This window comes from Delphinus delphis, chromosome 7 (assembly GCF_949987515.2).
Source record: "Delphinus delphis chromosome 7, mDelDel1.2, whole genome shotgun sequence".
NCBI lineage: Eukaryota > Metazoa > Chordata > Mammalia > Artiodactyla > Delphinidae > Delphinus > Delphinus delphis.
Window position 1 is genome coordinate 11,879,410 of NC_082689.1, and position 13,423 is coordinate 11,892,832.

General features: G+C 40.0%; 1 protein-coding gene across 4 annotated transcripts in view; it reads right to left on the reverse strand.

The window, feature by feature from the left end:
* The window catches only part of RHBDD1 (rhomboid domain containing 1), a 114,847-nt gene that overhangs the window by 80,903 nt on the left and 20,521 nt on the right, over window positions 1-13,423 (reverse strand). For 2 of the 4 annotated variants that reach the window (XM_060016018.1, XM_060016017.1), the window contains 2 exons: window positions 10,737-11,184; window positions 9,346-9,478 (listed from right to left, as the gene is read on the reverse strand). In XM_060016018.1, the coding sequence (XP_059872001.1) occupies window positions 9,346-9,478; window positions 10,737-11,169 (566 nt within the window). In that variant the 5' untranslated portion in view covers window positions 11,170-11,184. Of the gene's footprint in view, window positions 1-9,345; window positions 9,479-10,736; window positions 11,245-13,423 lie in introns of all 4 variants that reach the window. The other 2 variants (XM_060016016.1, XM_060016015.1) reach the window with 1 other exon arrangement.

Consider the following 13,423-nt stretch of genomic DNA (forward strand, 5'->3'; position numbering starts at 1 on the left):
CTTTCTTGCAGTTATTACTGTTCATCGCAAAGATATGATCCTCTTTTTCCACATATATTTCTAACTTTTTTGCCTTTCGTTTTAATGTATAATGTATTTGGACCTGGAAAAAAAAGTGTTGCTTTTGACTTCATTTGAGGTTATATTCATTGTTTTTAGGTTTAGAAATTTCCTCCCAATTCAAGAACTGAAAAATTTCCCTCACACACTCCTAGACATTTTTCAGATGTTGTTTTTTAAATCTTCTAAACATAATCTATATGAAATTTGTTTTGGAGTACCGTGAGTTAAAGCTATAAGTTTAATTTCTTCCAAATGGTTAAACTATTCTTCAAGTACCATTTGCTAAATAACCCTTATTTTCCCCCACTGATTTATGATGTTATCTTTATTATGTTTGTGGCCTATTTTGCCCTAAAAAGACGTAGGGGAAAAAAAGTGTGTCTTAGAATCAAGGAACTATATAGTAATATAAATAATAGAAGAGATATGTTGCTAGAAATAAAACTTGTTATTTATTTGACCTGTGTGTTATAAATGACTACAAAATTAAAATGTTCTACTCTTGAATTCAGAGGGGAACAATGTTCATTTAAAGAGAGATAAATTAGAATCAAATTATTTCATCTCTCATATAAGCTAATGAGAAGCCAAGTTTAAATGGAAGGAGCATTCAAGTAGTCTACAGCCTCTTCTCAGCTGGTTATCACAGAATAATTGATGTACTAATGATTTCAATTCATAGCACCGACTGTCTTCATTTTGTACAATTTGAACCAAACCTGAATGTAAATGGAAAACAGTCCTCTTGACTATTTAACTCCCAAGACTTTTAACTAAAAAATCACTTAATACTGCAGAAGAGGAAGGGGGAAATTAACAAATATAAAGAACTTTCTATTTAAAAACATTCCTCCTTATACTGAAATGGGAAGAATTAAGAAAATACATCAGGAAGTTCCAGAGATGTGATTTATCATCTTATTAATTGAGAGTGAAAGTTGTAACATTTATCTCCAATAGTGTCTCCTGAAAAAAAAATTCCAAACAGACCAAAGTGCATATTCTAAATACTCCAAAGGGAAATAAATGTGCTTCACAGGGTTCTTTTTTTTCATTAAAAAAAATATTAGTAAAAAAAAAAGTCAACTCAAAATAATTGCTACTATTGGTAATTAACTTCTCAGATTAAAAAACACCCTTTTTCCTGTAACACACATTATACAGAGCTCTTTAATTTAATAAGATGTACTTATTGATATCACCTTTTAACTTAGGGCATATGACTTTTCTTTGATTTTTAAAAAATTCTATCTTTTAAAAATAGCCTCCAGTTGTCATTACCTGAGACATCCAATACAGTAAATCCAAGTCTTGCACCTGTCACTAAGTCACCAGAATTGACCATTAACAAGCCTAGTTAGTTAAGTACAGATTGGGTAAGTGCTATCATCCACATATCCACAATTACATCACAGCATGATGGCCAATTAGTTTCAACCTGAGTAGTGAACCTTATTCCAGACAACTCTGTGTTCAACTGGAAAAACAGCTGCTTCCTTATTTCTACCTACTGTTCTTCTCTGCTGTTCTGAGCCAGCCAATTGGGTGAAGCAGGCCTGAAACAAGGTCTGAGTAATTTACAGACAGCAGGAGTCCTCCATGCTGGTGTGCTCTAGTCGGGATGGAAATTTCTCATATCTACCTCTGTGTATGACATGCACATTTTACAGTGGAGCCACAGCAGTTCCATTTAACAGAAGACAAGAGGTGTCCATACACCTAAATTAAAACTTGCTTAGAAACCATGCTACATGGCTAACTGAACACTACTTCTGGGTTACAAGAGGGCAAATAAAAGGAAGTTAATGCTTATATACACGGACATTCAGGAGTGATATCTCACAACTCTTCATTAAAAATAAAACCAATTGTCACAGCCAAGAGGAGCTGCTATGGACTGAATTTTGTCTCTACCCAAATTCATATGTTGAAGCCCTAACTCCCAATGTGATGATATCTGGAGATGGGCCTTTGGGAGATAATTCGGTTTAGATGAGGTCATGAGGGTGGGATTCTCATGATGGCATGCTCTCATGCACTCTCTCTCTCTCTCTCTGTCTCTCTCTGTCCCTCCCCCGTCATGTGAAGACACAGTAAGAAGGCATCCGTATACAAGCCAGGAAGAGAGTCCTTGCCAGACTCCAACCATGTTGGCACCTTAATCTTGGACTTCTAGCCTCTAGAACTGTGAGAAAATAAAACTCTGTTGTTTCAGCCAGCCAATCTACAGTATTTTGTTATGACAGCCCAAGCTGACTAACACAGGAGCCTAAGGATACATGAAATGTCATGTGGTATTCCAGATAAGAACTTAGAACAGAAAAAGGACATCACATGAAAACTGGGGAAATCTGAATAAAGCATGGAGTTTAGTTAACAATAATGTGTCATATTGGCTTATCAACTGTAACAAATATACCATACTAATGTTAAGATGTCAAAATTAGGTGAAACTGGGTGCAGGTTATGTGGGAGCTTTCTGTATCTCTTCACAATTTTTCTGTAAATCTATAAAGCCATTCTAAAACATAAAATTTATTTAAAACATATAAATAAATCCTGTCTTCAATCTACTCCCAAAACAACCTATCATATCATTTCTTGATTTTCAGTGTAAAAGACTTTCTGTTCTTAGCTATAGTTTAGAATAAATCTTTATCCATTCATATCAGCCAAAAAAAAAATCCCCATAGACACTGGCTAAGTTATTATTTATAGAACTTAAAATTGTACTGTGTACTTAAGATTTCTTAGTATATATAATCTAATAAGAACACCTTGAAATTCAGTATCATCACTCTAACAATGAACAATTATAGCGTCCTGAAAATATGTAGAGGACACAAAGACAAATCACAGACAAGGAAATATAACTTACTAAAAAGGAAATAAAAAGTTGTCCCATTTCACTAACAATAGAAGTATAAATAACAGCAAGAGAATAATTTTTGTTACATATCAGATTTCCAAAAACCTTACAGCAAATATTCAGGCTGGCCAAGAAGTGGGGAAGCAGACACTCTCATATGCTGTTGGTAGGCTATAAACTAGAACAAACTTATAGAAAGCAAGTTGGTAAAATGTATAAAAGTGCCATGAAAATAGTTCAAATCCATTATTCTAATTCTGGAAATCTACTCTGAGGACATATTCAGACCTGGGAGCCAAGACTAGCAAATGATGCTTTGATAGACATCCTCACTTATAATTTGGACGATTAGGTAATAAAATTAGCATGTAAAATTAGTGAATGAGAAAACAAAGGAACCACAACAGGAATCATTATACACCATTAAAACTGAGGCTTTTGAAGAGCTGTTGCTTATAACAAGTTAAATGAGAAAATAGGAAATATAATTGCGTATAAGGGAAGAGGTGTGTGATGGCAGAATGCTTAAAGTAGTTTTCTCTGGGAAGGAGACTATGGGCAATTTGTTTTCTTTATCATACTTTATATATCGTCAACTTTTCTACAATGAATATATTGTTCTTTCAATTAGGAGCTGAGAAATTAGGTTACACTCTCGTTCAGCTACTGCTTTCTTTTCAGTTTAATTCTTTACGTAATATAACCAGTTTTTTAAAGAAACTGTTACATTAAATCTCTTATAAAAGAAAGAAGAAACTTAGTAGTCAGATACAATTCTTTTCTGTTCTTAATGCACCTCCTATTTAGCTTGAAGCTCTTCCTATGGTGGTCAGGGATGGGCTCAGGACAAGGCTGGGTCTCCTCTCTTGCCACAAACTTGGACTCCAGAGCTAGAGAGATGATTTACACATTCCCTTTCCCTCGAAGAGTTCCAATTCTAGTGGGAGGGAAAGTTCTCTGCCTCGAAATTTCTCATTCTCATCTCGTAAAACCTAACTCAAGGGAATCACTGCTTTGGTTAAGTACTGCTCTCACCTTGAGTCCTGGTCAACTGGAAGCCCTCCTGGAGACAGACAAATTAACTAACTCCTTTATATAACTTATATAACCTTCCTTTACAGGAGTCTGTAAAGGGAAAAGGGAGGAAATATATCAATGGACATCCAAGGAATGCAGAAGAAAAATCTGCTCAGGAGAGTCCTGGGACGTTGATTCAAACTGAACTCTTTAACAGGCTGTGAAAACATGTTTCAGTGAAATAAAACAGAGGGTGAGTATCAATTCTATATATGCAACATTTGTCATCCAAGTTTAGTAGAAAAATGCAACCGTCCCAGTAGATACAAAACAAAAGATGCAATTGTGTAATATAACTTCTTGAAAAACAACTTAATCCGCCCTTGAAGAACAGGAATCTCAGACAGCAGCCCTCTCTCCTCTCCATGGGCTGCCATAACACAGCCCCAGCCCTGAGAAGACCACAGTTCCTGCTTAGCTCTCATCCATCAGGCCATTCTTGTCAAAGGAGCATTCTCTCCAAAGCACAATTAAGTATCATTGGATTTACCTATTTGCCACTTGCTTGCTTACACAAACTCCCAATGTATATTTTAACCCTATATCCATTCAGGTTTTGTTTTATTTTCTACTAAGTTATTGAATACGTCTACATTTAAAAGGCTTGGAGAGGAATATTATACTTTTTGGGAAAATGTGGCAACTTTTACACTTCATTGTCTCCTTTGCTCTAGATAACCCCTTTCTCTTGAATTCTCAAAGGATTTTTACGAATAACTTTATAACTGAACAACCGTTACTAGCATTTCTGGTTTAGGTGAAGTCTAAATCTGTTAGCATACATCTCCATATACAGACAGCTATCTTGAGAGCTCACTCGGTCATTGATAAGCCTTGTAAACTAGCACTTATTCTAATGAAAGACAATAAATTAGTAGAAATCTGGAGTCACAGCCTGTTCATCTCATCGCCACCAAAGACCTGGCAATCTAATCCTCTTTCGCTGAAGGCAATAAATGTCTCTGATCCTATAAATGTATTTAACTCTAGTTTAAGCAACTAGTAGCTGCTTTAAAGCAACACCTCCCAAAATCTTTGTACTGTGTCCCACAATAAAAATACATTTTTAGAAATATAGCACACACATACATATAGCTAAAACAAAAGTTCCTTGAAATAATACCCTTACCACATTCAACACTAACCCATCTTTCTCTTTCCTTCCCTCCCTCCCACTCCCCTCTCTTCCTTCCTTCCTTCCTTCCTTCCTTCCTCTCTCCTCTCCTCCCTCCCTCCCTCCCTCTCTCTCTCTTTCTTTCAAATGCTGGTTGTGACCCACTACATTGATTTCAGAACGTTTTAAATGATTAGAACCCACAGTTGCCAACCACTGCTTTAAAGCCCTGCTATTTGATGAGTGGTGATGTTATGACTCGTGGTACCACAGCATCTCAGCATGGATTCCTCCCCAGGCCTCCACCCTTGGCTCTCTTCTGCTTTCACTCCACTCTCTCCCCCACTGCCCAAACACTGCCCTTTGTACTCCTTTGCTTTTCATTCTAGTTTCCCTCCCTTTTTTTTCATTCAACTCGTTGACATTACGTAGGACAAATCTCCCCAAATGTAGTGACATAAAACAACACTTGTTTTCTTCCACTCACAGATTCTGTGGGTCAGGAATTCAGAAAGCACAGGGGGTGACAGGTCTCTGCTCCACAATGTTGAGGCTGAGGGGACTCATGGCTGTATATAATGGCCACTCACTCACAGGTCACGCGCCACTTCCTCGTAGCATGGTGGAATCAGGGAACATGGGCTCCATGGGCAAGTGTTTCAGCTCACAAGGCAAGAAACTTCTTGCCTCAGAATTAACATGGCACTTTTGCTGCCATCTACTGATTACACTGCGTCACAAATCCACCCAATTCAGGGGGAGGTACACTGGACCCCACCTCTAGGTAGAGTGGCAAAGTTCTAAAAGAACATGTGGGACAGGAGATGGTGTTACCGTCATCTTCCAAATTGCTATTCCCCAACCTCAGTTCTAATTCCCAAGGCAAAAATCCAATAGACTACTACGTAGCTAGATCCACAGGGGTGTCAACTGACACTCAAACAGTATATGCCAGCCGAATGCACTTTTCTTTTATATTCCCTATCTCAGTACTACTGGGGAAGAAAGAACTGCATGTTGCATTTTAGATGAATATGCCAGAAGCACCTTAGCACAAAATGTAAGCAGACGCAAGGAGAGAACTGAAAGTAGGACGGGAGTTCCCTGCATCTAAGGAATTCTGTCCTGTGTGGAACACAGGCAGATCTTATAGTCAGTCCCTGTAATGAGAGTGACAAGTGGCCATTCTCCTTCAGACAGTGTTAACAGTTCATGCTAATTAGCAACCGTTAATTAGCAATTTCAGTGGTATACAATATACGTTCTCACATACTTCACTGCTTCCCTTTCTCTGCCATCCCTGACTGCATGAAGCTCCCCATCTTTCCTTTCATACAAGCTAAGAAACGGTCAAGAGTAGTGCTAGAGAGGCAGCATGAGAGCTGGGAGCAGCGATTCTCAAAGTGTGCTCCATGGGCCACTGGAGGTCCCAGAGGCCCTTCCAGCAGTTCATGAAGTCAGAACTATTTTCATAATTATACTGAGGTATCATGTGCCGTTTTCCACGTGTTGATGTTTGCATTAGTGGTATAAAAGCAATGGTGGGTCCAACTGCTTGTGCCTTGGCCGCTTGAATCAAATGAATCAAGGCGGTGACTCCAAACAGTACCAGTAGTCGCTGTATTTTTCACAGCCACACATGCACATTTAAAAAGAAAAAAGAGGGCTTCCCTGGTGGCGCAGTGGTTGACAGTCCGTCTGCCGATGCAGAGGACACGGGTTCGTGCCCCGGTCCGGGAAGATCCCACATGTCTTGGAGCGGCTGGGCCCGTGAGCCATGGCCGCTGAGCCTGCGCGTCCGGAGCCTGTGCTCCGCAACGGGAGAGGCCACAACGGTGAGAGGCCCACGTACCACAAAAAAAAAAAAAAAAAACAACTAGTGATATTTATTGTCAATGATAAAATTTGAGCTTTAAGGTGAAAATTAGAATTTTGCAATCACCTCCCCACTGTGCCACCTTGGGAGGAGGGTCACTTCTTTAAACACAACCACCTACCAGGGCCCCAGGACATGCAGGGAAAGTAAAAGACCATGTGAGGCAAAGATGTCACTGAAACAAGGGACACACGAGAACTGTAAACGCAAAAGCTCCAGCAAAGGAGTGCGATTACGTCACTCTGCTGGTCAAGTCCATAACCTCTCACAGTGCTGAACCAACGGCTGGCTGTTTGGAGTGGCTTCCCTCCATAAAACTCCCTAACTGGGGAAATTACTAATTCTGTGGCTTTCATAAAACACAGAGGTCCACCAAATGTTTGCCTGGCAGGTTTTTTTTTCTCCCAAAGGGCAGCTCATTAAGTCCGTCGATAAAGCAGGCTTTGTTGTAAAGATTTACAGTGTTTTCCCAATGAAAACTCTAATTGACAACCACCAGGAGAATAACAATGCAGAGCCCAGAGAGCTCTGGTTTCCCCCATCCTTCCAAGATCCATCTCAAAAAGCATGCCCCTCTTAGGTTTCCTGGACCAGCGTTCAGCTCCGTCTTCAATGGACACATGCATAAGCAGATGCCTGGATATCAGAAGTTTATCATTCAAAGCAGTCAAATCTTAAAAACCAAAAGATTTTGTCTTTCAAACTTCAAAGGAAATTCCATTTAATTCCCAAGCTCAGAATATCAGGTCCCTCCACGCAGAATAAGCATATTACATAAAAATGCAACCATCCCTTATCTATGTAAAGGGGGGGGGAACCCTAAAAAAATAAAATGCGTGATGGAGTCTTCAGAAATAGTTGCATGAGACTATTAAAGGCATTGCTGTTCAATGGATTCATTACAGAATAAAAGTTCAAGTACCAGAGAGAGTGATTTTCATATGAATGTTGGGTGTTGCCCTCACACACAAGAGTCTCTGGTCTCCACAGAGAACCGAGTCACATCAAGCAAGTCAGGGAGCTGTGAGTGACAAGGTATAGAGAGGGCTGTTCAGATAAGGGACAGACATTACTGGACCCTTTTTCAAAGAAAACTTTGAAGATTTTGTTAGGCTTTCTTCGTGGAACTGTCACAAGATAACAATACAGTTGCAAATGAGTGGTGTTCAGTGGCCACATCACTGCCTTTTACGGACCAGCTGGCAATGGCTGCCCATGATGGGAAATTAGCATTAAAGAAGGACTCAAGGTTACTGGGCTGACACACAGCCCAAGGAGAATACTCTCAAATAAAGTACGACACCCAACGCAGTCACACAAATGGAAAGCTGAGGAAAAAAGCTCCTGTCTGAAAAGCACAGCAGCAGAAAAATATCCTTCTTACTTCTTTCTGAATCTTCCTGAATCTCCCCCTTCTCCAAACAGCGTCCAGGTCCCCGAAGTAAAAATAAATGAGCAAACCATGGGCTTCCAGGTGCATTACACAGATTAAGAGAAGTGCAGCTGGTGGAAGAGGTGGGAAAATAACACAATTCACTCTCTTTTTTCTGAACAGAAAGTAGAGAAAAGAACCAAAGCGGAAAAGCACGCCCCACCTCACCCCCGTCTCCCCGCCGAGAACACCCAGACCAGGAGTCCAGAGGCCTGAATCCTAACTAGTCTAGTGTCTACCACGACACTGCTTGATGAGTCCCTAAACCTTCTGAATTTCCCTGTCCTCACCCGTAAAGGAAATTCGCAGACATCAGTGATTCCCAAAATGTGTTCCCTGGAGCTCTAAGATTCTGTGGAGGTGCCTCTTAAGGCAGTCAGTGACACAGGGGTAAGGCAAAGGGAGTGGAGCCCTATGCTTCCTCTCCATCCAAAACAGTTCAGAGTTGATCAATTTTCTATATCAAAATTGTGAGTAAAGTCTTTTGTTTAAAGAGTCGACCACCAAGAAAATTCACAACTAAAATGGCTTAAAGGCACTGGACCAACATACCTTTTGATTTCGTATCTTTCTAATTACGTGGTTTCTATGTGCCTCTTTAGATTATTGTTATTAGAATTAATTAATTGACAGGCTGGTTAATATTAATCCCCAAATCTGTGTATCAGGTTCAACTTAAAAGGTGAGGAAATGGAAACTCAGATAAGACAAATACATCAAAATCACTCAGGTCAGTAGCTGACTAGATTCAAACACGGGAATATCTGACATTAAAACCATTAAGCTGGATTCTGTCCTTATAGTTAAAGAAAAACTTCACTGTAAAAGACAATTGATTACCTCATTATGACTATAATTCTTTCTCTATGGAACATCAGGTTCTTCATTTGTATTCTCTAAGAGTAAACACTTACCCTGTCGAGACGAAATGAATAGCCAAAAGTTCTGCCCAACAAGCAAATTTGCTGGGTACTGGAAAGCCCAAAACGTTGACAAAGCCTCCAGGGCAATAACAGTTGTTAAGAACTTTCAAAGCAAACAAAACTCCTAAAAGAGGATAAAGAGCATATAAATATCAACAATCCAAATGTGGAGATGATTAACATTTACAAAGAAAACTAACTGAAAGTGAAAATGATTATTCCATTACATCCAACTTTTTGCTTCGAAACATACTCTATTCCTTACAAGTCAACCCAGCATTTGGTAGAAAAACAGTCTTCAAGGCAATCATTCCTTTGATGTTTCTTAACACGGAAGTTCATACTGACTTTGAGTATGCTACTAAATATATAACACATAAAATGGGAATAAGACACCCGCAATGGTGCAATACTAAATGCCACTGAACTGTAAACTTCAAAATCGTTCATTCTATGTGATTTTTAACTCAATTTAAAAAATATCATTAACGTGTAGTTTTCTAACTCCTATGGAAAGACATATTGAAGGCAGGGCTTATTTCCTTTCTTCTCACACAATCAGATGCATGAGGATGCACCTTAGAGGGAAGGGGTAAGGACGGCAGGGAAAACAGAGGGAAGGGTTTGATCTCCTTTGGTTTCGGGACTATTTCCCTCCTACCCTTCACATGCTAATTTTCACGATACCTATTTTAAGTCCTGATGGCAATTTAGTCCTAGGAGAAAAATGTAAAAAAAGAACTAGTGAGGGGAACAGTGAGAGGCAATGTAATATGTGTTTAAAGCTACGAAGACTGGGTTCAAATCCCAGCTCCGTCACTTATGAGGTGTGCAACCTTGAGCAAGTTACCTGACTTCTCTGGGCCTTAGCTTCCTCATCTACAAAATCAAGACAAGGCCACCTCCCTAGGGACCTGTTACATTAATTAAACAGCATGAATTATGTATAAAGACTATCATGGCTCTGAAAACACAGTGAGCATGCCATTGTAGGGTGTGGTGCATTTATTTTAATGGCGTTATTGAGATGCATACCCATCTTTTTAGAGAACTCCCACAAGTACACCAGTGCCTCTCTCCCTCGTCCCACCATAATGGAGCCAGTGCATATCTCCAGGACCACGTCTCCTACAAAACTACCTTTGGGCAGACCCTAGTCTCAACTGTCCAAGAGTGAATGATGCGGCATAATGGGAAACAGCAAAATCTATGTCTCTCCTGTGCTCCAATCAGCCTATTCACCAAAATCCAAGCCCCAGCAGTGCTTAGCCACTCAGAATTCAGTTCCCTCACCAACTGGGACCCCTGCTTCAAAAAATGACAACAGCTGCACCTCCCTTACTGTTTTCATGCGGACTACCTTAGAAATGCATCTGCCTTACCTGAGAAACCTACAGCACAGTCCCTTCTGAAGCCAGGGTCACCCATAAATTCTGCCAGAGCAAATTCCAGGAGCAGGTACACCACCCCAGTGAGTAGGGAGAATGTGGTGATGACGTAGGCAAACCATTTACTTCCTAGTCTTCTTTCCAGATGAATTCCTTTCCAGAGCATGGATGCCATATTGAAATACAAGTGCCAATCATCCACGTGGTGAACCGGGGAAAGCAGTAAGCGCTGCCAGTCTTTTTGCTGGTAACACTTCTCCACGCTAAGGCAGGAGCTAAGCAGCGGCTTCAGAGGATTCAAGAAGAACCAGATGTTGAGAGCCAAAGTTGTTAGGGTGACAGGTGGAATATTGTTGATCCCAACGCGGAAGATTTGAGAAAGGAGCAGGAGCAGCCCAGTGCTAATTCCTCTTGACCTCCGCTGCATGGTTAGATATCAAGCCTGTGACGGGAAAATGTGGTCAGACGTGAAGAATCTGGGAAGATACAGAGGCAGCTGAGCCTAAGATGTAAAATAAAATGCACATGAAAATCCGTCAATTAAGAATTAGGACAGTGACAAGACGTGCTCACTTAAAAGATGGGCTTACATTATGTATATCTCATCTCCCATCTAACAGAAGCATTATTTTCTGTGTCTTCCAGAGTAACGCCCAGGACACTGGCTGATGTCCCTCCTCATTTTACATCCTAAAGGAGAAATGTCATCCCAGATCCCAGTGGACCAGTTAATGGATGGGTATGCTTTTGCTGACAAATATGCCATGAAAAGGTAACTTGTCTTCCTTATAAACAAACTTATAACCTAACAAAAAAACATACAAAGATAGTGCGCAAATATTTAATAATTACTTCTTCTCAGAATGCTGGAGAGAATTCTTCACCCCTTCACTTTTTTAAAGAAATATTCGATATTTATATATTAGAGTCTGCTCCAAAGTTCTTCAACATTAGCAAGCAAGTCTTAAAATGCAAGCATATATTATCTTCTATGCCATATCACCAGATGTCAACTGCTAGACTGCTTTATTTTCAGAAAAATTTCCACTTTTAAAAGTTACCTACTATGAGCCAAATCCTGGATTAAAACACGGTCGCTGTCTTTAAGGAGCTCACTTTCTACTAAGAAGTAAACCAACAACTGCCACACAATGTTCTCAGTGCAGGGACAGAGGAAGCCCAGACCCAAGGCACACAACTCAGGCTGAGGTGGTCTTGGAGGGTAGATTGGATTTGCCCACGAGGAAGAGTGCCATATTCACGGGTCTACTTCTCCATGCCCTGTGCTGGCCTTGTGACCTGCTTTGGTTGACAGAATGAAAAGCAAGCGACACTAGTTCCGAATCTAGGCCTCAAGATGATTTGCAGACTTCTGCTCTCTCTTGAAACCCTCCTAGGCAACCATGTGGACAAGTCCGGGCTGGCCTACTGGACAACGGAAGACACATGCTCTAGTCACCCTGATGGCCCTGGCCACTGACCAGCTAATGCCTCAGAAGCAAAGTGGTCTAGCTGACCAGCAGCTGACCACAAATGCATAAGTAAATCCAGCCGAGCCCAGACTAATTCGTTGACCCACAGAACAGTGAGCCAAATAAATGATATTTTCAATTAACTTCACCAAATTTTGGAGTGGTTTGTTATACAGCAATTACTAACCAATACAGAAGGTATTTGCTTCGGAAAAGGTCTAGGTTAGGCTTATGGGGAAAAGCTAGTAAAGAAAGAGACACAGACTAAAGATGCAAAAGAGAAAAAGAATCAAGTCCTTAGAGGGAATAGCCTTGTCCATCATAACAGGAAGGAAGAAGAATTTTAGGTGCAGATATGCGTAAATAGGCAGATTAGGGGACAGGATGCTGAAAAAGTTCTCATCTAATGGTTTTCTGATTTCCCTGTGGAGCTATCTTGGCTCCAATCAAATATATAATGCACTCGGATACCCTAAAGGTTCTCATTCAGACAGCACATTAGAAAGTGCATGGGCTTTAGAGTAAAAAACAGCTAGATTCCTACTTACTAGCCCTGAGATCTATGGTAAATTACTTAAACTTCAATTTCTTCACTTTAAATTAGAAATAATACCTCCTTCTCAGGATTACTGTAACATGTCTGGAACAAAGTAGGTACTGAATAAATGGTAGCTACTTTTTTCATTACTATAAAGTAATCTCACTTAGGAGAAAAAGTCTTTGCAACGTTAACATTCGAATAATAAGACTCAAATGTACTCCCCATCCCTCTCCACACAGGGATTCTTACCAACTTCACACCCAAAAGAAACGCCCAAGAAAATATTATATATACGTATGTGTTATGGGTGTACCCCCATTATTAGCACAACCCCAGGTTTCTTTATTGCCAGGGCTTATTATTATAGCTTTGTAGCATTCTCATGAACTAGAGAATTTAATAAAATTTCAACTGAAACGCTCCCAGATAATTTTGGAGAAATAGTCTATATTTTTCACCTTGACGTTCAGGTTGATTTTCAGATCTCCAACTACTGTGACATGTTTCCAATTCCCCTAGATAATTATATATATCAAACATCATTACCTGTAACAGGAGCAATGGAAAGATATGGGCCTGATCATTAAGTAACCAGCTTATAAGAAATCACAAAATAAGCCCTTCGATATCAGTACAGTGTCCTATGATGGCAGGCTACGCACAGCAGA